Source organism: Melozone crissalis, unplaced genomic scaffold (genome assembly GCF_028551555.1).
Source record: "Melozone crissalis strain CALT ecotype California unplaced genomic scaffold, PUWL_Pcris_2 ptg000018l_1, whole genome shotgun sequence".
NCBI classification, from domain to species: Eukaryota; Metazoa; Chordata; class Aves; order Passeriformes; family Passerellidae; genus Melozone; species Melozone crissalis.
Window position 1 is genome coordinate 9,729,347 of NW_026535796.1, and position 24,904 is coordinate 9,754,250.

The 24,904-nt window shown below is 38.9% G+C and overlaps 1 protein-coding gene across 1 annotated transcript in view; it reads right to left on the reverse strand.

Moving 5' to 3' along the window:
• The window catches only part of KCNQ1 (potassium voltage-gated channel subfamily Q member 1), a 329,070-nt gene that overhangs the window by 203,070 nt on the left and 101,096 nt on the right, over positions 1-24,904 (reverse strand). The window contains exon 13 of the mRNA XM_054275920.1: positions 24,205-24,325. Within this exon, the coding sequence (XP_054131895.1) occupies positions 24,205-24,325 (121 nt within the window). The remainder of the gene's footprint in view (positions 1-24,204; positions 24,326-24,904) is intronic.

The following is a 24,904-nucleotide window of genomic DNA, read 5'->3' on the forward strand; positions in this document are numbered from 1 at the left end:
GTGACTCAACAACTCTTTAACAGTCAGAGGAAAAAGAGAGAAGCAGTAATATAGTTGAGGTACAGTTCTCTGCCTGAGGCCACAATATACAATTCTACTACAAAACAAATTGGAAACATCATTGTTCATCAAAATGCACAGAGTAAAGTAATCCAAGACAATTTTTAGCATTGCTGTCAGCTCTTTCTCAGGGTTTAATGTACTTTGATAATCTCTACAATAGCTTTCCACTAGGAGAAAGTAACAGGTTAATAAAATGGGTACTCTCCTTAAAATTAAACAAGGGCATTGTTCACAATTTCCTATCATGAGACTTTTATTCTGCAGTTTTTAAGGAAAACTGAAATCAAATTTTGTTTAAAAACTTACTTAATATTTGTTAAACTAAGATTTTAACTAAAAGGTTAAAAACAAGCTCCTTTTCATAATTTTTGGATTACTTTTTCACATTCAAATGAATCATTATATTAAATTTTTTCAATTTGAGTTTAATTTTATATCTTCATTCCCAAGTGCTAGAAAGTTCCACTCTGCTTAGCAACTGGAATGAACACTGTGCATGGTCAGTACTGCATTGCAACCTTTTCATGAAACTTTGTGTTTAGCTGGCATGTATAATTTTCCAAGTACTTTCTATTATAAAGATTTAAAATTTTTTTAAGACATACTAATTTAAAACTATTGATAGCTTAGAATACCACTTAGGTATCATGAGAAAAAATGGAACTGTAATTGCTGTAATTTTTAAGGAAGTTGTGGCAAACTGGTACTGGAAGAGTTACTAAGAATAAAACCTGTACTTAGATCATATATGTTCCTAATTTAGCATGAAGTCCTTACTTTATTGATGCTGTGTTGAATAGAGACATATCTTTGAACTGCCCTCTTCTGAGGCTTCTAAGCACTCAAAATGTGCCAGCCTTGCATGGAATTACACCATGCCAAGTCCTGACTCAGAAAACTGGATGTGTCAGATGTTTCTCATGTCCCTAAGGAGAGTATATGAAGCTTTTTATTTTGATCTGTGTCTTTATATCCAGCTTTCTACAGGCTGGTTTTCTAAGAACCACATCCATCATGTGTACCTGCACATCTAGCCCACCAATCAACCTGCCCTTCCTGCAGCACAATTTATTATCTAGTGACAGCTGTTGGGCTGTTTTCTGGCACATTCAATTTCAATCCCAGCTTTGGTATTGAAGGAATTCACAGGGCACTGCTTTCAGGTCAGTTTAAAACACATAATCCCAAGCACACAGCTCCTGTTTAGACTAGCACCATTTCCACTCAAGCAGCAGGTTCTGACAACACCATGGAACACAGAGCAAAGCAGTGACTAAAGGCAGGGCTGGCACATAAGGTTACAGCTTGGGACAAATCCTGGCAACCAAACAATGCTGCAAACTCTGCATAAAATCTAAGGCCTGCTCAAATTTCTGGCAAAACCCCCAGTGGCTTCCATGAAACCGGGAGCTACCCACCTCCTCTCTCGGAACAAAGGAATGCTACCATTGAATATGGGTTTAAATGTTGCCTGCCCTGCAGCACACAAAACACACCTCCCCACTCTGCAGCACCGAGCTACCAACTCTGCTGAGGCCACAGATGCTGCTGAGCTAAACCGAAGGCAAACAAGTGTCAGCCAAACTTTTCTTTTCTCCTTTCCTTCCCTGAGTGCTCTATTCAAAACATGGAGTGGGGAGAAAGGAGAGGGGGAGGAGGCACAGATTAGGTTTCAAATGAAAATAAATGCAGTTGTTCCCCAATCAGTCTCCAGCTGTTGTTTGTCATCTTCTCCAGGACACAATACAGGTTGTCACTACTTGGAGCCACAGATTACCAGCTAAGAAGGGTTGAAGGACAGGAATACACAGGTTACACTACTGAGATACAGAAAAGCTGAGTGTAGGAAGCATGCATCAGCCATCTGCACCACACACTTGAAATTTCCTGAGCATGTTTTAGTTAAATTACATTAATGAAGCAAAACAAGAAAAGTTGAGAAGAGCAGGAAGAATAAAAAAGAAAAGACAGTCAAAAAACATACCCAGCAATAGTAAAGAAACAAAAATTAATTATAACTTTTTAACTTTTTTTTTTATGAATTGGTAAAAAATAATCTCTAAAAGGTCTTTAGGCCCATTTCTTAAAAAGGCAGTCTGTGTTAAATACAGTATTTCTCAATGGATTATCTTCTACCAGATTTTATATGCAGTGCTGATAATCTCATTTCTGGTCCAAGACTGCTGACTTCCCATCAGTGCTTATTGCTAGGATTATCATCTTTAGGAACTACAGAAATTATTGTATAATAAATAATGGTCAATGAATCAAGCATGACTTCACCACTGAATTATGCAGCTTCCCTCACAGTTGCCTACACTCACAGAACTTTAAAGATTAGATGGTTTAGCAATAGAATTTAGAAGTGTCCTTGGTAATGAAAGACACATTCAGGAAACTGAAAAGCTTTCGAGCTATTACTTTAGTTTGTTTCAAATCCCAGAGTAAGGAATGGAAAAGGCAGCAACTTTTCTCTCTGAAAATAAAATTAAAGATTTTTACTTATCTTTTTTTAACCAAACTCCCTAACTGGAGTTGCATTATTTATAGTGCAATTGCTTTCAAGGCCACAACACATATGAGAAATGCAATGAAAACTGACAGCAGTATGGATCTGCACTTTGTAAAAGAGGCTCTGTGGTTACATCTTCAATAATTTTAGCAAGAGAAACTAAAAAAGGAAGCAATTTGGTGAAAATGTCAACATGCAATTCCACACAGGTCTGATTTTCCACACAATGTTCCTCTTGCAGAGCTAGTGCTTCAGCCAAAGCTGATGGCACAGGGTACAGCCACACAAGTACACCAACAAAAACATAAACACACAAATAAATTACCTTGAATACTTTAGAAACCACCATCAATGTTAGCAGTGCCTATACATAAATGTCCTACCATAAATGCAACCTGCAAAGGGACTTTGCTTTCATTATAGCTCAATATGAAAGGGCAAACAATATTCCTTTGGGAAAGATTTTTAAAAACAAATGAGTGATTATATATTAAGTGTTTTTCAATACTGTTTTTCTCTTTTGTGAACTCTGCTTTGCCATGTTAGGGAGTAAGGGGAAACCAGCTGAACATAAACTGTTTTGAAAGTTTGCATCTGTAAACTTCTGAGACAGCCTGAGGGAGGTGGTGATAATTCAGTATCTTATAATAGCAGGCAGCACGGAGATCAAAGAGAAGGAAGACTTGGCTGAAACTAACGATGACTGTTTGACTGTGTGAGGTACTAGTAAAAATAAATTATTTTTTATGCCTAAGGAAGACTATCTGAACTGCAGCCCTGTACACCTTCCACTTTTCTGGGCTTTGTTACAGCCACAGTGCAGTAAGAGCCTCCTGCTGACAATACATGTCTTTGATAAACACTTGGAATAGATGTGAAGGTTTGGCTACACTTGCGTGGTCTTTTCCTTAAAAATACAGTTTTTGTTTAACTAAAATTTGAGGCTTTTTTCCCCAGCAGAAAGCTAGGAAATGATTGAAACTGAAGCTCCTTGAAGTACAGGTAGAGACTATCTCTTTGTAGAACACAGTAATTTGTTCAGATGAACCATCTCAGCATCTGAACCAAGGTCTCAGTACTGACTACTAACTTCACATAAAAAGCTAAAGCAGACTGTCACAAAATCTGTGTTTTATTTGCGTGGGATTTTTTTTATGATATTCATTAATTATGCCAGACTGCAAGTGTCTGGCTGTGATTTTGTCTCTGGGAAGACTCTGGAGGCTGGCTGACCTGTACACAAAGACACTGTTTCTTTCTGTAAACCTAACACAATTGTACATCTAGTACTGAACATGGCTCTCCAAATGCTACTTAAAATACTGTTGTGCAATTTTTTTCAGAGCATCTATTGCCAAAGAGCAACTAAAGTACTTGACTTCAGATTTCTATCTACGTCCTATCACAAGAGCAAAACAGCAAGTGATGCAACCCAGAGGCAGATATTTCTTCAGCTTAGAGAAACATATTCAGACAAACTACATGGTGCTCGTGATGCCTATTCAATTTCATACAGGCTTTATGCTGCTCCTTTTTATTCATTAAGTATCTAAAAATATTAGGGTCTGATTGTCTTGAGGTGCTTTTCCTTTTACACACCCCACTATTGCACAATGGTGGTGTTAGGACAGACAGGTCTTGCAATGATCAAAGGGTGTCAAACAGATGTAGAAATGGCTTTAGACTTAAATCATATCCAAGTTGTTATGGGCGTGAGCCTAGGGGAAAAAAATAGTGTTTTCTTATCCATAAGCTACAAATCATTTGATACTCTAAATCCCAATTAAGCTAGTGCTTAAATCCTTCACAAGCCAACAGCTACCTAACTTTGAGCAAGCACATCAAAGCATTTCACTGAACTATGGCTTTGGAAAACAATGCAAGGCCCACTGTGGATCTTGTCTACCTGGATTTCAGTAAAGCCTTTGGTACATCTCTCCCATGGCATTCTCCTGTAGAATCTGGGACCCATGGCTTGGACAGGGGCACCCTTTGCTGTGTTAAAAACTGGCTGGATGGCCAGGTCCAGAGAGTGGTGGGAAATAGGAGTTCTATCTAGCTGGGGCATGGTCACCAGTGGTGCTCCCCAGGGCTCAGTGCTGGGCCCAGCTCTTTTTGATCTCTTTCTCAGTGATCTGAATGAGGGCATGGAGGGCAGCCTCAGTCAGCTGCAGACACACCAGGCTGGCTGGCAGTGCTGATCTGCTGGAGGGCAGGAAGGCTCTGCAGAGGGATCTGGACAGGCCGGAGCGATGGCTGAGGCCCGGCTGTGTGAGGGTCAGCCAGGCCAAGGGCCGGGGCCTGGCCTTGGGCACAACAGCCCCAGACAGGGCCACGGGCTGGGGCACAGGGGCTGGGACCCTGCTGGGCAGAAACGACCTGGGGGTGCTGCTGACAGCAGCTGAACATGAGCCAGCAGTGCCCGGGGGCCAAGAAGGCCAAGGGCATCCTGTACAAAATATACATCTCCTGTTGCAGCCATAGCATGGCCAGCTGGTGTGGTGAGGCCACACTTGGAGTGCTGTATCCAGTTCTGGGCCCCTCGCTGCAAGAAAGACATTGAGGGACTGGCAAGAGTCTAGAGAAGGGCAATAGAGCTGGGGAAGGGTCTAGAAGACATCCTACGAGGAATGGTGGAGGGAGATGGGGATATTTAGTGCTGGAGGCAAGACATTTTCACTCTCTACAGCTGCCTGAAAAGAGAGTGTAACTACGTGGGGCCTGCCCTCTTCTGCCAGGTACTAGATGACTGGGAGAGAGGACATAGCCTCACCTGTGGCAGGGGAGGTTCAGGTTGGACATCAGGAAGAAATTCTTTACTGAAAGCATGGTTAAGCATTGGAATGGGCTGCCCAGGGAAGTGGTGGAGTCACTGTCCCTGGAGGTGTTCAAGAAACAACTGGACATGGCACTTAGCACTGTGGCTGAGTTGGCATGGTGATAATTGGTCTAAGGTTGGGCTTAATGATCTTGGACGTCTTTTCCAACCACAAGGATTCCATGACCTCAATACGTGAAAAAGATCCAGAAAATATTTCCTCCCCTAAAAATAAATAGAAGTATGACAGAACAGAAGTGACATCATCCTATACTTGTGCCAGTTATGGCCTAGGTGCTGAAATGACAAATCCACTAAAAATATCTATGAAAAAGTGATACCACATTACATTTACATTTTTGTAAAAAGAACACAAGGAGGGTTTTTCATCCAGTATCAAGACATCCAACATTGTTACTGTCAGTTAAACCATTTGTAATTCTGATTACACCACCACCTTGAGGCTCCATGCAAAAAAGAATTAAAAAGATTAAAAAGAATGTACTGATTAATTTGCTAATTCCTAGGTTCTTTAAAAACACATTTACTATTTTTACCAACATTTTTCAATATTATGCTGAAGATTGCATGTTTCAGATCAGTAAGGCTTTTTACTGCCCCCTCTTTTTTTGTTTCAAAGATGCTGATTAATCTAAGTTAGTACATATCAGACGTTTTAATTGTGAATGTTTCCAAGCTCATGTCTGCCTTACATCTGCATTCCTCTTTAATATATAAATACTACCACTGTGTATAAAGCCCTGAAAAATACATCACAGAGAAGAATAGCCTGTGTTGTATATATACGGCAGACAAACAAAATTCCATGGAAAAACACACACTGTAAACATCAATGCCTTCCCATTGAGGACAGCTGCTGTAACACAATCCAGGGTGCCTGCTGCCAGGATTTTCCACATGAGTGCATCTTCTTTTAACCGCTGCTCAAACATTGGCTAAAAGAGAAGCTGCTAGACTGAACATGTGTCTGCGCTCGGACGACAAACACACGGCACAGCACTGGAATGCAGAGCAAAGCTCAGGGTTTGGGCGGGAAACAAGCTGCCTGCTGCCTACCTTTGGGCTGAGTCCACAAACACTTCTGGGCTGCCTTTCAGAAATGCATTTTATACTTCCCAGTGAGAAAAAAGTGAGCATGTTTGTGAGCATGCACGCAAGGCACAGAGGTTTTAAGGAGAAGTTATCAATAAACGAACCACAAGTTATGACAGCAGTACAAAATAAATATCTCCTGTTGCAGCCAAGTAGAAAGGAAGGACAAGCCTATCAGACACACGTTTGCCAGATTAAATAAAATAGATATTGGCAGAAAATTTCAAAGCTATAAAATGCTGGGAGGAGAAGGTCATCATAGGTCACTGCAGAAAACTATTTCATAATATCAACAAAATGCAAACCAGGTCATAGATTAGATAGAAAATAGAATCAGGTTGCCCTGCACAAAAGGCACCTCAGCTGCCAAAAGTACAAGAGCAATTAATGAGCACAAATCAGCTTAAAAGCAGAGGAATAAATGGTGTAGAAAAAGGGAAGTGCTCACTTGAATTAATGAGTTTGTAAATTAACATACACAGACATTTATCCATACATACAGCCACAGCCTTCCACAATGTCAGGGTAAATCATCCTCACTGGACACCAGACTGAGGGGTCTGATTGACCCTGGGCTCAGATGTCCTCCAGCCCACCCCAGCTCAAAGTGCCAAGCTGATGGTTTTTCCCTTGACTTCTGCTGCAGACTTCCTGCTACACCTCTGCAGAAATGGAAGCCTTTTTCCTGAATTTCCTAGGCAATAGAACAATCACTATTGGTTCTTGACATATTTCTTACAAGATAAGCTCACAAACATTATAGATTTAAAATTCTAGATATGTACCAGCCAAAGCAGACACAAAATTATAGTATAAGTTGTTTTAACTGGCAAAATAATAAAGGTTTCCTGCACAGATGAGAACACTCCAGGATACCAGAAATCTCCTCCCTCTCCAAAGCCATCAACTGATCTGGTGTCCTCTCTCTGAGTGACTGAAGCAAACAAAGACATGGGCTGTATGTGTGAGAGAGAGAGAAACATTACATACAGATTAAGAGAAAGGATTCAAGAAAAAACTTGAAAGATTGAAGCTTCAAGGATTTATGGGAACACCTTCAAAATTTTATGTGTACTTCTAGCTTTGCAGAAGGGCTTAAAACTACATGTAGCCAAAGGGCTAAGACAACAAATGGTTAAAAAGAGATGCTGATACTTCCTTAAGTCTTGTGATTCAGCAGGGCCTAACTCACAATTTATGACCTTTTCGAGGCTGGCAATGCTATGGTTACTCAACCTGGCTCATAGTTGGCAGACATAGTCCAAACAAGAGAATTGGAGAATCTCAGTTCTAATCCCTGATCATTTACAGGGATTCAGCTGGATCTGATTCAGCAACACATGCCGGCACATGCTGTATGTTAAACAAAACGTTACCTCCACTGAAGCTATTAACACTCAGAAAGCACTCAAAGTGCATGCTTAACCAATTACCTAAATTGGGGGCTACATGTTCAGAAGACAGCTACTCCCAGAAGTGGTGTATTCTTCCTTTGGCTTAATTGCCTACTCAGCTGACAGTGTCTGCTGTGTTGTGGGAAGCATGCACATGGTCAAGACCAGAATTACTGTCCAATAACATGCATCAGACAATATTCAGTTGAAGCAATAAAAAGAATTATCAATGCAGCTACAAGGGCAGAAAAAGCAGAAAGCAAGCCAGGCAGCTTTCTGAAACTTTAGAAAAACCTTTTTGGCTCCACTATACCTTGTCTCAGAAAACATTTGCCAAAAACTCTCAGTTGTAGTATATCTTTAGGTTACTGACAAACCCTGTTAAGTCCGGTGGCTCCAGTCTTTGCACGATTTAGTCCTGTTGCCTCTCAGCTAAAATTAAGCTTGGGGGTTTTATTTTTTCTTTTTCAAAAAGAAACCCAAAACAAACCACAAAAATAAACTGTTAAAAATCTTAACAGAAGCCAGAAGGAATCCCACATTGCTCTTAAGATCCTTTTGGCTATAAACGGCATCATCACATAGGTAGAGTTAGCAAACACATGAGCTGTGAGATCTCTTTAAGAAGTCTTGATGAAATTTCATTTTAAGAAGAAAACTAAATGGAACAATGATGCTGAAACATGAAAAATCGAAATACAGGAAACGAACAAAGGGATATAACATAGAATAGAATAAGCACAAGATGTGAAGTTACCAGTTCCAAATATATGAGTTGTTGAACACCACTTACAACACTAAAAATCTGCAGCTTTCCTTTATGTTAGAATTGCCAGGCAAATACCAGTACTTTCAAACACAGAATCAGGTAAAGTTGGACATTAAAAAGCCCTCACTTTCTAGATCTCTTAAAACATCACCTAAGAAAATGGAAGAGCCTCAAACAGAAAAGTAGCAAGAAGCAATTATGTGTATAGGACCACACTTATTCTTCTGTGAAGCCACACCATTTAGACATCAAATTCCTTTTGAATTTCACAGAAAAATTAACCCCTTTAACTTTGTGAACCCCTGCCCACAAAGTTAAAGGGATCATGGCCTACTTTGCTGTGAGGAGGACCAGCAAAGTCTGCATCCCTGTAAATGAATATCCACAACATGAGGCAGAGATGAGAAGGTAGCTGGGGCGGGGTGGGGGGAAGCTCAGCATGAGCACACCGAGGGTCAGACATGGCTATGCACAATCAGACATTTAATGAATTTCTGCAGACAGCTGCTTACATAACTGTCAAGCTGTCCTACCAGCCCTTCAAAAGCACTGAGGCATTTCCCTTCCTTTAAGGAGGGGAAAAAAAGCCCACTCAGAAAGATAAGAAAAGCAAAACTCATAGGCTGCAACAGTCACAATTACTTATAATAGCTTATGACTAAATGGATTAAGCTTTAATTATTACACTGATGCCATTTGTCTACTATTGGATATGCAGAGAAACCAGTTCTAACTTGTCAGATATGATGGACTCGTGTTTTCTAATGTTTAAAGAGTTATAGTTTGCCCTTGCCTTTTGCCAACAGTGTATTTCCCCAATTAAAGGAAGTTATTTTATACTATTTTAAACAAAGGTTGAAGAAATTTGCCGTAGGAACAAACTTCCTGAGCTTCATTATCCAGAGCTTTAAAATGACTGGCAAGCTTCACTTTTGAGTCATATAAGTTAACTGATGACACCATAATCAGGTCTAATCAGGTATTCTTTCTTCCTGGTAAATACAATCCAGGATACCCTGAGGGATTCTGCTAAGCACAGATGTAGAGAAAAGCACACAGAAAAAGAGGACAGGAACACATTTTTCAAGATGTCTTTTCCCCTTATTCAACTGTCTAAGAGAACAAATGCATTGTGCAATGGGGATTATAAATGAGCCTCTGCCCAAAGTTAAAACTGAACTTCTGAAAATATACATGCTGCCACTTCGAATTTCATCCTTCAGACTTTGACAACTTTTATCCTATAGCAAAGATTTACAAGAAAAAAAGGTAGATGTAAATGATTTTTAAAAATACAAGACAGATTATGAAATTATATACTTTGTCTTTCTGGTGAAAAGAAGGGACAAAAGGGACAAAGGAACCCAGCCACCGATTTATCCACAGATTTGCCAAGTCTCATGACAAGATGATGAAAAAACCTTTAACTATTTCCATCTGATGGAAAATGTAGTTTAACAATCTTATAGGAAGGCTCCTAAGAACCTATCAACTACTGTTAATAAAGCAAGACTAATTAGCACACTCTGCAGCTTTCTTCCCTGCCCATAAGGCAGCAGCACTGTCCCTTTCCCAAATGCACCAAAACCAGAGTTCAGATGCAACAGCTTAGAGGAACAAGTATTGGAGAAGAGTCAATGATGGATTCCTATGAAATTGTTATAAGATGTAATTTCAAGGAAAAAAAAAATGTTAAGGCCTCATGCACATCTCACTTATTTTGTCTCTTAATGGAGATAAGTAAAACATACTGACTGTTGTCAGAAAAATTAATTACTTTGACTGATACTCTAAGCCTTGCATTGTCAAAGAAATGCTGTAGTACCTCTCTCCCCATCTGTCCCAAAGAGAGCTGTTATATCTACTTTTCCCCTCTATAACCTGGAGTAGAATATACAATATTTCACATTAGAAGCAGCCAGATAGATGCTGGAAGAGGAAATGCCTAGTTCAAGGTTAGTGTAATCTCACTAGTTTGGGCATGAGTGAGAGTGAAATATTCACTCCCGGAACTAAAATGTCCATCTCACTGTTGAATGAAATCAATCTGAACCTACCTGTCAAGAAGAAGAGAAAAATTATCTGGAGGACAGGGGTTTGCCCCTGATGTCATTCAGTGGCTGTAAAGATACTGGCTTACTACAAGAAGTGCAAACAAGGCTGAGAAAACAGCCTGTCAAAGCCACCTCCCTCACAATTTCATTGCTCATGTGGAGGTTACCTGTGTCTTTACATTCATAGGGCTTCTCTTCATTAAATTACAGGCATTTTCCAGCTCTCAACTTCGGTAACATCTCATCCTTTCTCTTATAAAAGAAACAGTTTTATGCACAGGAGAATTTACAAAACTTGGTTGTTTAACTCCCTTTGTGGGTTGTAAGACTTTCACTTCAGTGGAGGAACCACCTGTGAGCTTTCCCTCTTCCTCCTTTCCTACACAACAGATTAGTTAATGAAATGGAGCATCATTTAGACTTAACTCCTATGAAATTAAGGTAAGGCCAGACAAGAAGTTCAAAAGTCCTCTGGGGATGAGTGACATGGAGACAACAGGATCAAATAACCCCTATGCAGCAGGGTCTGCACATCTGTCCAATTTTTTCTTGTTGATTCACCTGGCAAAGGAAGTTAAAATAAGGGAACTCATGAAGGACAAATCACCTGAATCTCTTTATTCTTTCATGACAGCAAAGTATGCCATATCTGATGAAACTATTATTCAGCCAACAATAATATGCATAGCAAAATGCTGTCAGCCACGATAAGGAAACATTAAAAAAAGGCAACTTCCCAAGTATCATAATTTTTCAAGGAAAAAGCCACTTTCTACAATAATGACCTCAACTGAGACACACTAGGAGATGGCAACATAAACTTCAGGATTATCACCCCTCTGAGTCACTTACACCCTATTTATATCCAGTTGAGCCCTCAGTGGTTCCAGCACCATTACAACATTTTTTTCTCATCTTTCAAGGGTTCTTCCTTTTTCTTTTAATAGTTTCCAGAAACCAGGGAGATTCTGACATGCTCAAGTGACAGAACGCTATAGGTAACCTTGTTCAGCAGCAGAATACTAAAGGTCTATCAGCTTTTAAATATGTGCTCTCTGTTAACAGAAAACAGATTCCAAACTTAGAGTTAGATAACATGTCAAGTTGTTAACTTATTTTCCACCTTGCATTCTCTTCTGAGACCTATTCTCACCATGGACCTATGTTTGAAACTTGTTTGAAAGCTGTGCTGAAGACCTATGCTGCATGATGTGTTGTAACAGATAAAGAATAAAATCACCTTACTTTAAAACTATAGCTCTGGTACACTGTGCTCATGCAACTTCACCTGTAAGGCAAATCAAACCGTTTCAAATTTGCATTGGGAGTAGCTGGATCATTCAAACACAAAGCAGAATGACTGGGGGAAAATACTATTACTTATCTGGCCAACTTGAAGTTTTAATACCTCCCCACAAGCCCTGATGGCAGTAACTGTACTGAATCTGCAGCAATTGTATTGAACATCACCCAACTGGTATTTAGGAATGCAAGGAGCAGGCCTCAGAAGGATGGAAATAAGGCTTCCTGAGCACTGGCCTATCTCATGTCCAAAACAAATTTGGAGAGATCTCCTGCTCAATCCTTCTCAGAGATCAACAACTTTAAAACCAAGTACACTTTCCAACTAAAATCCTTTATATTCAGAGTTTTTAAAATACATATTATGTTTAGATTTCCTCTTATTTCACAATCTTGAGGTGATATTAACACTTGAGTCTGTAGGTGACAAGTATGGAAAGCACTGCAGTCATCTCATCTAACACTTACATTATCATACACATATATATGTATTTTTAACCTTTAGACTGAAACAATTTATCATACACACTCCGATTTTTTTTTACCCTTCAAAATAAGGATTACAAATAAATCTTTCCTAAAATTCTAGCAAACACTCTACTTGAAGCATCAGTGAAGCCTGTTGAAATGTAAGACTGCACTCATGCCACTCTGCAAGGCAAATTTAGTTACCCAAGTGCCTATTAACCCATAGTTGAGTAACTCCAAAGTCGGGAAAATTTCATGTATGACATGACTGCCCCCTTGTGTCGAAGTAGATCCCCTTCCATTAGAAGTGCGATTTCTCACATCTTAATACGAAAAAACCCACTCAAGCAAGTAATTAAGCTAGTTTCTTAAGTATGAAATTAGAGCTATACAGTTCTTGTAACTATGAAAAAACAAAATGTAAGCTATGGATGATAGAAAGCAATTTGGAAAACAGCACTGCACAACACCAAAGTGACAGGATCTTAAATCACGGTCACATTTACAAACAACATAAGGAAAAAATAATTAAAGCAAACAGTTTTTTCAATCTCGAAGGCTGTTTTCTTTATACAATCTCTTTGTTCACAGAATGGCCCGGGTGGAAGGTATTTTAAAGGTCATCTAGTTCCAAACCCCTTGCCATGGGCAGGGACACCTTTCACTGAACTGGGTTGCTCAGATCCCCATCCACCCTGGTCTTGAACAGTCCCAGGGATGGAGCATCCACAACTTCCCTGGGCAACCTGTGCCAGTGTCTCACCACCCTAACAATAAAGAATTCTTTCTTATATCTGATCTAAACCTGTCCTCTTCCAGTTTGAACCCTGTGTCCTGTCACTGTCACTATATATCCTTGTAAAAAGTCTCTCTCCATCTTTCCTGTAGGCTCCCTTCAGGTACTGAAGGGAAGCAATTCGGTCACCCCGAAGCCTTTTCTTTCCCAGGGTGAATAATCCAAATTTTCTCAGTCTTTCCTGATAGGAGAGGTGCTCCCTCCCTCTAACCACCTTGGTGGCCTCTAGTTCAGTTATGAAATTAATTCAATGAAGTGAAACAGCAGGACTGTGAGCTGAGCTCACTGGGTCAGACACCCAGTGTGACCCACTGGCAGCTCTGAACACACAAGTCTGGATTCAACATGTGAAACAAACTGTACTACCAAGGGAAAATTCCCAAACTACCTCAACAATCCAAGTGGTCTCATAGACACACACAGGAGAAACATTCACTTTTCAAATTATATGGATGGAAATCTAGGAACTAAGAAATGGCAAAGTTAATTTCCTGGGAGTTACTACTTCTGAATATACAGCCACATAGTTCCTAGAGGAGAACGAAGGTGTCTAGAATGCAGCGTCACAAATTTAGTACCAGAAAACAATGAAGCAATCAAGCCAACTGTAATGATTTGAGTCTGAAACACATCAATTTGCCAACAGAATTAAAGGCATCACATCCCAAACATAAACACATCCAGTGGTATCACCAAGATCAGCTGACTTTCCTCCCATGTCCTCAGCTCATTTCCTCCTGCTGCTGCTGCTACGGCTATTCCTGTTCACCGAAGCTTACATCCTTCAATTACTCTCTTTCCTCCTCTCTCATTCTCCTACAAGCCATCTGCTTCTCCACAGCATCCCAAAGACTTTTCCCTTCCTCTCCAACCCTCCTCAACCCAATTCACTCCAGCCTTTCAGAGAGCTGACCAAAGGGAGCACAGATGGGACAAGGGGAACACAGGAACTAAGGTACAGCTTTCTGACTAATTTTCCTACTACCCAAACCCTCTCCTCCTCTTTTTTCAGTCTCTGTACGAGACCTGTCACTACTGCCATGTGCACTTTGAATGTTTTCTCCATCAAAGCGTAACTTTAGAGCTATCAATCTCCTTTCTCTACTTCACGTTTTATGTTCTGCAGTCTACACAAATGCCTAATCAGGTAGGAGCTGGACTCAAAACTTGCAATTCAGATGTGAATATTCTCAGACTTCAGATTCTTAGCTTGCTTTTATCCCTTCCGCCCTTTTTTTTTTTTTTTGTTATCTAGATCTTTCTGACACAAGGACACCTTGCATGCATTAAAAAAAGTTATTAACAAACAAGAGACTCCTGACATTCAAATACTTTTAATAATACATTCTTCTCTCAGTTGATCTGCAAACTATACTGACTACAGCTCCATTAGGTGTGATCTATATTGAACTGTTTTTGTGAGAAGTTCCTACCTTTAAACTGTGCTTCTCTCAGAAAAAGAGTTCCTAGTTGTACCATGGCTCAGATGTGCTATTGGTGGAAATACTGCAAAGTCTGTAGCATACATTATTTTTCAGTTCATAACTCATAGGAAAAGTCTGAAAGCTTTCAAGCTTTCAGACAAAAAGACAGAAACAATTAAGAGCTCTAATAATCTGATCCTGCTGTTTGTAATCATTTAAAATTATTCATGTGTTTCAATATGGAAGTGATTTAACATAATTTAGCAAACCTGAAACCTACATTAAGATGTAATAATGATGAATGGATGAGACACAGCACACACACTTAGAGAAAACCTCAGAGTCCTGCAGAGTAAAGGAAGTACCCCAGAAAACCTGGCAGGTGCCCCAATGTGGGTGGTCTAAAAAAAAAAATCGAAACCAAAAAGCTAACCATCACAAAACCCCCCACGAAATTCAAAATTAGCATCTGAAATCTTTACATAGGCAGAATTGGGTTAGGTTTCTAAAATAAAAAGCAGATGGACTGAGAACACTTTCTAAGTTCACTGAAGAATAAATACTATGGTTGCATCCCCCCATTATTTATTATCCCAGCAGCCAATTTAGGACTCAAACACAGCTATTTCTGGTCTACTACCTTCCGGTCCTTGGCATAGGCTCCACATACACCAACCACACTGCAAATCCTCTGGGACAAAGCTCAGTGCAAATCTTTGCCTTTCCTTCCAGACAAAGACAATTCTCACAAAACCTAAAAATTTTGAAGTTCTAAGAAATTAAAAATCAAGAATAATGACTGGAATGCCAACTTTTTAGTGTATTTATCACAGTTTGAACACATAAAAAGTTTTGTAACATCTGTTTAATTGGGCACCTGACTTCCTGTTCCTGCTGCATTACCCATTTATTTTATGGGATGGGTTAATAACAAGAACCATTAAATGTTGCCCACTTTTAAAAATAGCAAAGAGTAGAGCGTGGAAAGATAAAAAAATAAATAGTTTTTCTTTTCACTGTAGTGAGGAATGTTGTGATATTTTGGGGTTCTATAATCAAATAAAAATTATGAGCTATTTTTTAAATATTAGACATTTCTATAATAAAATCACATACTTTAAAAAATGAAGTTGGTTCACAATTTTTTTTGTTTGCTTTTATTAAAAAAAACCAAACAAATTACATACATACTGGTGTCAAAATTTTCAGCAGGGGTGGTATGACTTTGGTATCTATGAGCTGTTCCCAAGTTACAGACAGTGCCAAATAGGTACTGATTATGAAAAAAAAAATAGATACAAGGGCTCAACTGCTTTTTCAATTAAAAGCTCCACTACATGGAAAAAATCAAGTCATAAGGATAGTTCAAATACATTTCACTGCCTACATGTTAAAGGTTTCAACGAAGTGAACTTAATGCCAGACACAGACATGTAAGTAATTTCAAGTAATGCAAGGACCAGCTTTCTGTTCACTGCCCTTCATATTTGTTCTGTAATGACCACAAAACTTTTCTGGCATCATCTGGTGCTTTTTAATCATACACAGTCTGGATTATGGAACTGGACTCCTTGGAAGTGCCATCCCTCCAAAAAACACTGCACCAACAAAATGCACCCTCACAATCTTTCATTAACCAAAATGAATGTTTTGTTTCTGCTGTGCTCTGCTCACTTCACCAGCTCTCTGCAGGACATTGTGTCATGCTGAACATTCTCTGCCTCTGTTTTCAAGGCTGTAATTTTTAGGGGCCCAAAATTCCTGAAAGACCAAGTTCCTTGGAGCCACGCCACTCAACAAGTTCCCTTTTCAGGAAGGGTCACATTTCTGTACCAATGACACTTGGCTGCACAGGAGATGGAGCCTGGCTGTTGGGCAGGCCCTGATCAAAAGGACATGAGGACAGATCACCACCACCAGTTACCACTTTTTGATTCATTTCCCTTTTCACATTATACTCCACATTTTACATGGGAAGGGGAAAGGGAAAAATGAACACAAACACATCAGTTTTCCATGGGAAAGACAGACATAAAGGAGTAACCAGCCAAGTTCACAACAACAAGCTTCTGTATTTATTTTTATCCCAAAAAGCACTCAGTAACCACAGAACTGAGAGGGATACAGGAACCTGAGAAAAACACAGACCAAAACACAACCACAGGCAATAGGTCAGTGCTTAGCTTTAGTCTGCTAACAAGCTGACAACTAGTGTAAGATATTTAAGGTATTTTGTCTGCAAGGCAGTGAAAATACTTCAGTTTTTCCCAGCTGAACTTCCTGCTGGAAGTAAAACAAAACCTACAGTTCTACATATGGGGTGACAAAGTTATCGAGACCCTCAGTGAAATCACAACTATATTCAGTCCTTGCAGTCACAGAAAAAAAATTTCAATCAAGATTTCCACCATCTTCTATGAGCTTTCTATCCAGAGCAAGTGCCAAGGCCATGCATGCTGCACTTCACACACCCAGCATCCAGGATGATACAGAGAGCTCCCAATTTTACAGCTCTGCTATGGATTTGGCAAATGTTTAAACCAAAACCTCCCACTTCTGTAAGCTTTGCTACACCAACAGGGTGTTAATCACACTTGGCCAGTTTTTAACTTTGGAAAAAAAATCATCAATAGTGATCAGAAAGAGCAGCTGCAGAAGAAAGCGTTTAATGTGTCAATGTTGTAATTGAATTTCCAGAGAAATACAGCAAGAGGAAAACACTGCATTTAGTCTGGATTGGGTACTGGTCATACTGGGAGCAGCATTTGCTTATGAAAAAAACCTGCAACAATTTCACGAAGTTAGTAAGAAAAATATATTGATAATATAGTCAAGCAATTTTCAGGTCACTTTTACCCACAGAATGTACATCATGCAATTTCCTGGACAATTACAGTATTAGGCCAGGTAAACTAATCCATTTACACCTCTTGGAATTGTTTCCCTGTGCATTAACACTTTACAGAAAAGTATTTTCCTGTAGCATTGCTGTTCTGGTGCACTATTTAACAATATTTAAACCAGCTGTTGATGTCCATTTTTCCAATGAAGTGTACTTTATGACAAAAGATGCTCTAACAAGACCTTATTAAAATTAGTGATCCAAGTATTAAAGCACAAAGGTCACATGTGCTATTGGTTTTAAATACCATAATGTTCTATGCCTGGACTTGATAGCTCAGCCTGGAACTAGATGATTAGGTCAAAAATATATCAGATTAACTATTTCCTTGTTAGGCATTGTTGGTTTCCAACTCTGCCCCAAGCACAGACATGGATATCGATGACTACACTCATCCACAGCCATCATTTCACTAAAGAATTTTTTTTTTAACAAACACTAATATTTTGACCAATACCAGAATAATTTTTTTTCCTAAAAATGCATTTGCTAATTTGTGTCTGCACATGGAATAAACCTCAGTAGTCAACGATGTCTCTTGGCTGCCACATACTGACCTTGACAGGCATTCCTACAACCTCATACTGATACCAGGTTTTCTTGCTGGAAAGCTCTGATGTTGAATCCAGCATGTTTGCTGCACAGATTTAGCACAGTCTATGCAGCATCTCTGGGCATAATGTGGCCCATAGATTTTGGAGTATTCCAATCTAAATGCTACTTACAAGTATTAAATTTTACAACTTCCTAACTTTGTTGCTGGTAAAAAAACAAAAACCAAAAAAATTGTATTGGTAATTTTTTTTTTTTAAATCTATTAATTTTTGCATCGTTAATAAAATGCTAAATTTTATTAAACATATCCTTTTTATTGGATAAAATAACTCCCAATGAAAGTGCACACATTATCAAATCACTAATCAAGTTTTTAACTTCTTTTTGTTACCCAATGTATCTAAACAAAAAGTAAAGCCATTCTCCGTCCTCACAACAGAAAAACTTTATTCCTGTCTTGAATTTTAATTCTGGAATTAACTCAAAACCATGATAAAAAATTTAACCTTTTTTAAATATTAGATAAAAGTAGGATATTTTTATTGTCTCCGCCATTCAATAAAAATTAAAATAATAAAAAGGAGTTGCACTTATCATTCTGCATGATGCCCAAAGTAAACAATGATAAAAGTTAGTAAGTGGGGAGTTGCTTGTTGTTTTTACAGCAGAGGAGCCCTGTACTTCTGAATCACTAAGCAGCTGGAGTCTGGTTTAATTACTCAACATCAATCAAGATGTAAAGCAGCACTTGGAGACCAAGGAATGCAACGTTCATCTGCAATACAAAAGAAATAGCTAAGCTATCTTAGCTTCTGCCTAGACGGTTTGTACACTAGAAAAAGTCAACACATTACTTTTATACCATGTCAGTAACATAAAATAGGCAAACAGTAATTTTGCACTGCACTTGAATGCATCAGTGACAATTTGCAGTAAGGGAGAAAAGACCATAAGAGTCTGATTTCATACAGGTTTGCAACTTCTAACACAGGAGATATTTGTACAGCCTGACTTCTAGCAAATAGCAGCACCAGTGACAGCACTCCCCTCTCCAATAAAAAAAGATAGAAAGTTAACATAATAAAAAGAGGAGATGTGAAATTGCAAACTCTACTTTCCTGCCTGATTTTTTAAATCTTGTTAATTCTTTGATATAAGTCTTTTACTGTGATTATGCTCATATTAAAAACACAGCACATTAATGCTGCAGCTTGATGGAGTGCTACAGCCTTTTACAGGATCAAAGGGAATCTGATTATCCCTTCTGCTCTTCAGAGCTACAGACATATACTGCACACTCTGTCTAATCTATGGAAAAAAGCAACCACCCACCACAGTACACAAGAAAAGCTCACTGAAGATAAAAGGGGTAAGTAACCACACGGACAGATGTTCACCACACCACTGATTGCACTGTCAGAAGCTGCTCAGTTGCTGCAGCATCGAGGGTGAAATAAGACACCATGAAAAACTGCCCAAGTCTTCAGCACATCTCAGGTTAATCCACATATAAAAATAAATACTGTAAATAACTGCCTGTTTTACGGAAGACACAGTCAGTCAACTTTAGCCAAGTCTGCCATGGACATCAGATGCAGAACACAGGAACAGTTTTGTCTGCTGGGATTCCCCCTATTCCCTATCATACAAACACAGAACAGGCACCAGCTCAAAGGGCTGCCAGGTGAGGCATAGAATGGCTGAATATATATATATATATATATATCCAGATGGAACCGCCCCTGCTAATGTCACATTTGTCTCAGCACAGCCATTCCACACCAAAGGGAATAAAACTGAGGGAAACAGTCCTCCCCTTTTACTATTAAATCAGCAGATTGTAAGCAGAATTCCTAAGGGAGCTTGATGACACACTGAAACATGCTGAATGAAAAAGGATGCTGCCCAGCATCCATCAAGCACTGAAGCCCTTCCTGTAGCAAGTCAAGCAAATGACTGGAAAAATGGCATGTGACAGTAACCAGTAATGACTGAACATTAAGCTCTGGTCTTAACTCAAGGATGTTCTTACAAAGCTGCTATCACTGCTCTTCTTCTAATGTGCCCTGTCATTAATGATAAAATGGATCCCATGGAAGTCATGGTTTAAATGTTGCTAACAGCATTTCAAAGAGAATTCTTGTGACAGCAGAAGTCAGCTCTTCCATCTGGCCCATTTGAGAGTGAAACTGAAATATTTGCTCAGACTTCAGAAGGTCATTTTGGAATAGAAGAAGATAAAAGCAGGAATCTTTTACAATATGACCTAGCAAATCAAAGCAAATAGGGATTCCACTCACTGATAATCCAAAAGAAAAGAGACAGTTATAAGACAAATACAGCACTGTTTGTTCTAGGCAATGTGGTTGTATCTCTTGCCAACAACCTATATACTGGTAATTAAAACACAGAACACTTCATAGAAATATAAAAGAAAAGAGAAAGAAAACATTATTTCCAACAAAAGCCAGTGGTAACTGCAGCACCATGGACACTGCACTCAGTGTTTACCAGCACACTTTATCTTAAATATTTCAAAGGGATCAAAAGCATCCATTTCAATAATTCAGAAACTTCCATCCGTTATCATGTCCTCTCAGTCTGGAAATTATTAAAAAGTCCTAAATCTGTTTGCTTAATTATTACATCTATTACACTGTTTAACAAGGAGGGGGTTATTTTTAAAATGTCACAACACAACGCTTTCAGGATGGAAGTACACTTAATAATAAAAATGAAGTGCTTTTTGGTTTTAATGTAAAGCTTTCCTTTGAGTGTAAGCCCACTGTATAAAATCTAAGATCACATCAGTATATCTCTGCAGGAAGAAAATTATTCTATATGTAAATAGACAAGCCCAATGCTTAACTAATTAAATGCATTTTCATCACCCTAGTTATGACATACCTGAAACATCTGGGGAAGAGTCATTAAAACATCAAGAATTATTGTCATTTTGATACAGCCAATAACAGGATCACAAATATGCCACGTTAGCTAATGCTTACACCCAGAAATACATGCAGTCAGCTGGATCCACACTAATGCTGAAATTAGGCAATGACACAAACACAGGGCAAGAGTCTCTTGGTAATGGAGGCTGAGCTACAAGTAGCATTGATTTTCCACTGCTTTAAAATGCAAGTAAAACCAAAGAGTCAACACAGTGAAACAGAGCAGGAGACAATCTGGGAACACACAATCAGGGAGAAATAAACCAGTGAGAAGTCCAGAGAAGAGGGCTGGTATTGCTGCAGTCCCCTTTTCTATTTCACTTTTACAACACAATAGACCACAGCAAGCATTAAAGGGCCAAGTTTTGTCAGAAACATCACACTGTGTACTGGCATTTTTTAAACTGTTACAGGTAATTTTATAGGTTGTCCTGTTTGAACATCAGGCCTCAGTGTCCTTCAATGATTATTTTTGTTTCCTCAAAAGGATACTGATAGTGGTTAGGTGATAGAGTAGTCTTTCTTAATGAAAGATTTCCCATTAGCAATTCCAAAGAAGGAGGGCTACATTACATACAACATTTACTTCAATACAGGTTTAAAATAGAGTTACACATACGTCCTGCCAAAAAAAACCCCCACACCTGCATTCTTATAATTGGACACAGAACCAGTACTATTAAACTCAGTGAGAATATGCATCTACATTTACCAAAAGATAATTTTTGCATAAACAAGCAGGGATCTGAAATTTAATTTAAAGGGAAGCCTTAAGCCCTTTACCACAAGGGTTGAAATTTGGCATTTACTTTCCAGGACTAGCAAAGGAAAGGAACTTGGCCTCGTTGGTTTCTAAACCACAAGGATGCCAAGTGTTTCCTTTTCAGTACCACAGCATGTGCCCCACTGTTCTGACATATCTGTGCTACCTGTCAAAAGGAAATATTTTTCATACTGTTGGCTAAAAGCTTTCTAGCTACATGTCTCAAATTAACTATTAAAATTTACTCATGTACTCATGACTTTTAAAAATTAACATCTATTCTGGAGTCACCTTTCTGGGATTAATGGATAAGTTAACGCACATGTTGCAATTGGTCAGGAAATACTTCCATGAATCCCAAATCCATGCATCCTCAGGTCAAGTATTTTGCATTATGCTTCCAATTCTGAAAATGTCTTTGTGTTTCTGTTTCTCTGATAGAGTATGTACTGCTTTTAAGACCTAAAACTAGATACACTCACACTTAATTTGACCTGTCTATACTGTGGCTAGTGCCATAATTTTGTTGAGTACTTGGGTTTGCATTAAAAACCACAGATTTTCACTAACTTTTTGACTAACCCTCATATCTGGTGCTGATCTGACACTGTTTAAGGCCTTTTAATTAACTGTGTACAAAGTACATGCACCTTCAAGCAAGCAAGTCTCAGGATCTACATTTGGGCACCCACGTTTCAAAGAGACACATTAAAATTAATTTTTTATTGATTATATTAATATTTTGTCCAGTTTTACATTTCATCCAATTCATTCAGTTTTGAATTGAAATCGAAAGTCTTAAAAGAACCAATGGATCCTATTTTCTTCCACCCTAGCAGAGGCTCAATTCAAATGTGTGGGAGACAGATTTTGTACTGTCCCATCATTCGTGCCTTAGAGCAATCCACGGAAATCTCAACAAAGGTTACAACCAAAAATTAAGGGAGCAAAAGAGAACTATGTAAGTTACTAAAAGTTGAGAGTGTTCATTTGTTGATGTTCTTCATCTGAAACACACCTATTCAGCTACTGCCCAAATTGGACTTAAAGATGATAGAGTGCTTTGTGAAATGTATCAATAAGAAATAGCTACATAATTCCCAGACTCAGAAAGGATGATGCAAACTCCTAGCACACAAATTTATTTTAAAAAAAAAAAAAAAAAGAAAAAAAAGTGGTTTTGTTGCTCCATTGTTCTTGTCTAAGGCTTGAGGAAATTTATTACTTCCTCCTCCTGCTTGTACTAAGAAACTTCCAGAATACAAGTCTCTTATATCCCCTGCCTGCAAACAGATGTACACTTGGGTGAATCAGATGAAAATGCCAATACCTTTGCTTGGAGACAGGGAAGACTCCACCCAAACATTTTCTTTTTCTTTAATAAATGCCCTTCCAAAATGGCTCTAAAAATTTTGTAATATTTAGTAGTCTGCTAACTATAGCGTATAGGAAGAAGGCCTGGAAGTAGGCAGCAGGCATTTCTGCATGTTTTCTACCTCAGAAATACAACTATGCCAAGAATTTTCATCTGTGGTTTCACTGCAGAAATCCTCACATTTCTAGAGTGTAAAACATTGTTTCATTCCTCTACTAGAGGATATACTGCCACACATTTACCATGGCAAACAATTAACATTTTTCAGGATTTTGAATTACACAATGTCAGAAGATTTAAAGGCATTTAAAGAAAAATCTGCTGCAACACACTTTTTTTTTTAAGAATAATCTGAGAACCTGAAACACCATTTTAGCATAAAGGATAAGTGGAAAATCTTCTTCCAGAAGGGAAAATACTAACATCTCTTCCCATGCACACACCCCTACAGGCCTATTTCAGATCTTTTATTTATATACAACAAAGCAATAATAATGATCAAACAGAGCTTTTCTTCAAATGTAGAACATAATTTGACCATTAGAGAAAGTGCTGCTGAAATGGAGACACTTGTATTTCATACCAGTAGTATTTAAAATTTGCACTTCAAAACTATTCCACTGGAAAATGGTGGAGGGAGTAAGATAACCTTCACCAGGCAAGTACTCCCACACATTGCCTCCACACAAAAATCTTGAGGCTATCAGCCATCAGCTGCCCAGAGGCATTAGCTGAAAACTAAAGCCTTGTGTCACAGCCAAGTGAACTTGTCTTTAGGTCAGCATGAAGATTTACTGGCGCTCAGAACGGGATACACCAACGTCAAGGTGAAAAGGGTTTGACGCAAACATCTGAGATATTTGAGCCCTGTCAGCCCCTCCCACCTGAATTGCCTTCTCTTGTCTAAGCCAACCAATGCCCAGTTCAGCAGGCTGGACTTACTGTGAGATGTGAGTTATTGGGGTCAGCAGGGTCTCGCCCTCCAGGTCAAGCTCATCCGCAAAGCTGCTGGTCCTGATGAAGGGTCCTGTGCTCACATCTAGAAATGCTGGGCTCTTTTTTACTGTGGGAAAAACGTACAGATAACAGTTCAAGCAATACATTTGTCTGCAGCTCACCTGGACCTCTGAAATACTGTACATTTTAAAAGAATATTAAAACCAAAAGTTGCTACCAAAATTGCACATACCGCAGAGTTCAAAAAGGCAAAATTTTAACTCTTCCTCTGCCCAAAGTATTTGAACTTCTGGTGAAGATTAAAACTAGTATTTTATTCTCTTTTTGAGTTCATACTCCTGATACACTAGAATACTCAGTATCTATATGACAGAGGGCTTCATGCCTTATTAAGAGACAATTTGCTGGCTCCCTCTCACACTATGGCATGAGGCCAACTCAACTTTGGGCTCAGAATCAGGACAGGTGGCAAGATCTCCAGCTCATCCCAGACAAAGTTCTTACTGGGAAGGTTGGTTCACAAAACTTCAAAAATTGAAAGTTTTACTGGCAGATTTACTTGCAGATCATCATTTTCACGGATCCAAGAAATCAGGGAGAGTGTTACAGTTTTCATTTTTAAACTCAGGCTCTGAAATTCCATCAGATACTAATACTAAGAACACCAAGTGCTTTTTCTAACATG